At 45.5% G+C, this 1196-nt stretch overlaps 1 protein-coding gene across 1 annotated transcript in view; it reads right to left on the reverse strand.

Annotated features, from left to right (window-relative positions):
* Positions 1-1196, reverse strand: part of oplah (5-oxoprolinase, ATP-hydrolysing) — a gene marked incomplete in the record, with an annotated part of 23402 nt that overhangs the window by 19814 nt on the left and 2392 nt on the right. The window contains 2 exon segments of the mRNA XM_014018759.1: positions 249-440; positions 504-728. Coding sequence (XP_013874213.1) covers positions 249-440; positions 504-674 — 363 coding nt within the window.

A 1196-nucleotide genomic window follows, 5' to 3' on the forward strand; every position in this document is an offset into this window, starting at 1 on the left:
TCATTAGCACCTCTAGTAATATATTTACTGAGAAAAATGKTGACGTGTTCAATACTTATTTTACCTGCTGTATTTCTTTAACCGTCTGTTTAAATTGTTAACAGAACAACTGGTCTGGGAGCAAACTCCAGTTTCTGAAACACAAGCTAATGAATAAACCAACGCTGCAAAGACACATGAACAACTGTAGTCCACATGCAGAGTTAGTGAGAGGAGATAATCAAAGAACCAGAACAAAAACTACAGACCAAGTCAAACAGCTTGGGTCTGGCTTGTGTGCCGATGTGCAGCAAGTCCTTGAAGCCCCTCGTGACCAGGAGCGCCGTCCTTTCTCCCCGTCTCTCCAGCAGCGCATTGGTCGCCACCGTGGTGCCCATTCTGATCCAGCCAATCAGAGAGGTGTCTACAGGCTGGTGACGAGGGAACACCTGTCCTGTTTCCTGTAAGAGGAAAAACAGGGTTATCTTAAAAACAAAACAGGAACATGATCATCTACCATCTACCTCCTCCAAGACTCTGCGGATCCCCTCAGTGGGGGCGTCCTTGTAGTTCTGGGGGTCTCGCGACAGCAGTTTCAGGACCCTCTCGCGGCCGTCGGGCAGCCGGGCGAACACGTCTGTGAAGGTGCCGCCGCGGTCGATGGCAAAGTCGAACTTCCCCGCAGTTTCAGCCATGATGAGGAGGAGCGAGGAGGGCTGCTGCTGGATCTGTGAGTCGAGTCGGAGAGGCTGAGAGGAGGGATGGTACAGTTACACATTTTAAATAAAAACACGCAAATTACTCATCAAAATGTAGCTATTTCTGCCTTCTTTCACTTAGTGCGTCTCATAGACTCATATTTTAGCCAAAAATAGTATCCTCCGAACTGGAAGTGAAGTGTTTTTGTCATAATTTCAACATAAAACAGTAAAAACACAGGTGTGACGATCAGGGTGAAGAGTTTTAAAGACCTGACTGACAGCAGTTTTTTAAAGTTCGTTCGTTCTTTCCTTCCTTCCTTCCTGCCTTCCTTCCTTCCTTCCTTCCTGCCTTCCTTCCTTCCTTCCTTCCTTCCTTCCTTCCTTCCTTCCTGCCTTCCTTCCTTTCATTTTATTTATCATGTAAATAGTACTGCATAAAATACACAATAACATTAACACAAATGGATAACACAATAAAGCATTAAGCTTATTTCCATTGTGGTCCAACACATAGTC

The sequence above is a fragment of the Austrofundulus limnaeus genome, unplaced genomic scaffold (assembly GCF_001266775.1).
Source record: "Austrofundulus limnaeus strain Quisiro unplaced genomic scaffold, Austrofundulus_limnaeus-1.0 Scaffold201, whole genome shotgun sequence".
NCBI classification, from domain to species: domain Eukaryota; kingdom Metazoa; phylum Chordata; class Actinopteri; order Cyprinodontiformes; family Rivulidae; genus Austrofundulus; species Austrofundulus limnaeus.